Here is a 2,305-nt window from a genome sequence, read left to right as displayed (position 1 = left end):
TTTTTTGTTTCTTGTACTTACAAGGTTGTAAGAACTCTCCATGTAAAATAAAATGTAGTTTTCGAGGTAAAAGCAACTGAAATACTTTTGAAGAAATGCAGTTGTGAAGAATATTCTGAGAATGAATGAATGTATATATGCATACACACATATACACATGTATACATTCTCTCTCTTTCTCTCCCTATCTATAAATAGCTAAAACAACTTCTATGAATTTTGTTATGTATGTGTGGTGACAACAGGGCCTGTTTCGGTGGGGAGATGGCCACACAAGAAGACTGACCAAAAGTTGAAGTATTAAATTATTAGGACTTGGTAAACAGGCGAGCAATCAAGGTTTTACCCAACCACCTACCTCTGTTTGTATAAAGAAAGTGTTTTTGATTTTGTCTTGGTCTTATGTACAATTACCACACCAGTACACTTTCTTGAATTGCCTCTCACTTAGAAACAGTTGCGATTTTAATATCTGAAACATTAACTTGCATATTTCACATAGCTGAGAAGAGAACACTTTTGATTGACGAGCTGAATAAATTGAAGAGTGAAGGACCTCAGAGGAAGAATAATGCTGGGGCCATATCCAAAAGTGAATTCGTCCCATCCAAAGGATCAGTTACTTTGTCAGAAATTCGCTTGCCTCTAAAAGCAGATTTTGTCTGCAGTACAGTTCAGAAACCAGGTATGGTGATTTTTATTTGTATCACTTTTAGATCATATGTTAAATTATGAACCTTACCTAGATAGGAATTATATCATACAAGAGAGGAACAAGTAATGCATGCATAAAGATGCAAAGAAATAAAGAAGTACAAACCTTGTATCTTGAGCTTTTTGTTCCTTTTATCAAGATATGTATATAAATTATGTTAAGTATTTAATTTTTAATGATGACTTAGTTGCTCATTGGCTTTTACAAAAATGACATTAAAAACAAACCTGAAATGAAAAAAAAAGATATGTGTATAAAAAATACGGAAGAATTTCATATATAGGGTTACCAATCCACACAATAATGGACATGGCTCTAACTGAAAGTAAGGCTAGTTAAATCTAATTTGGAACATAAAAGTTTTATTGAATGTGTTAGGTATGAGTTTTAGAGGTTTTTAAAAATTATTATCTGTGTGGAACACTCTTTGAGGGAAAGGAGGGCTAAACATAGGTGACAAGTGAATTTTAGGTATTGGGAAAGTAAAGAATGGAGATCTTAAAGTTTGAGCATTTTTGTAGGAATAAGGTAATTTAGATTCTAATTCTTGCTGTTGTCTGGTTTTGGTGGGATCTGGGCAGAATTCTATTGGTCATTTAGTATGTACCTTGAGATATGTGGTCATTACAAATAGAGAAATAGTTTATGTTTTTATTGTAATTGATCTCTGAGTAGCTTTTACAGAGATACAGTATTTTAACCTCAGTTTGAATAGCAAATTATAATTTACCGTTTTAAGGTTTATTTTATTAGCTAAGAATTAAAGGAGATAAAATTCAAAGTCAGCAGAAGTTGAGAAATGTAGAGCAAATGATTTCAATTGACATAATAGGGAGAGACCTTGGTGATGCTTATTCCAGGATTCTGGCTGTCTGCTTAGGTCTTTATTTAGCTTTTTGTGTCTGAAAAGTTGATTATAGTAATTTTTAAAATAAATTTTATATAAATCAGTTGCAGTATTACTTTATTCCTTGGGTATTTCAGAATGCTGATTAGCGAAATCTGATTTTGCTTGTGCTAATTATGTAATGTGATTACTTCTTGCAGATGCAGCAAATTACTATTACTTAATTATTCTAAAAGCAGGAGCTGAAAATATGGTAGCCACACCATTAGCAAGTACTTCAAATTCTCTTAATGGTGATGCTCTGACATTCACTACTACATTTACTCTGTAAGTAAATTAGGCTTTTGATGGTTCAAATACATTTTTCTGTATTAATAGTAGAGTTGATATAGTATAAGCTTGCAGGTGGCATTTATAATCTTTGACATGCATTTTGTTCATTCTTTTTATATGGACAAATAACTAATTTTTCAATTTGTTGGTTTAACTTTTTTTATATGTTTCTCATCTTTTGTTGAATAGCACATTTCTTCCATGTGGCTGTAGGTATTAAACATTTTAAAGTGATATATATTAAATTTAGAACTTTTTTTTTTTTAAGAGACAAGTTCTAACTCTGTTGCCTGGGTTGGAGTGCAGTGGTGTCATCACAGTCCACTGCAGCGTTAAACTTCTGAGCTCAAGTGATCCTTCTGCTTCAGCCTCCAGAGTAGCTAGGACTATAGGAACATGCCGCCATGCCC

The 2,305-nt window shown here is 32.5% G+C and overlaps 1 protein-coding gene across 1 annotated transcript in view; it reads left to right on the top strand.

Annotated features, from left to right (window-relative positions):
- Window positions 1–2,305, top strand: part of ANLN (anillin, actin binding protein) — a 57,935-nt gene that overhangs the window by 29,738 nt on the left and 25,892 nt on the right. Inside the window, 2 exon segments of the mRNA XM_012638751.1 lie at window positions 511–685; window positions 1,763–1,953. Coding sequence (XP_012494205.1) covers window positions 511–685; window positions 1,763–1,953 — 366 coding nt within the window.

Source organism: Propithecus coquereli, unplaced genomic scaffold (assembly GCF_000956105.1).
Source record: "Propithecus coquereli isolate 6110/MARCELLA unplaced genomic scaffold, Pcoq_1.0 Scaffold134, whole genome shotgun sequence".
NCBI classification, from domain to species: domain Eukaryota; kingdom Metazoa; phylum Chordata; class Mammalia; order Primates; family Indriidae; genus Propithecus; species Propithecus coquereli.
Note: the sequence above shows the minus strand (reverse complement) of the source record. Positions and strands in the feature narration are given on the sequence as shown.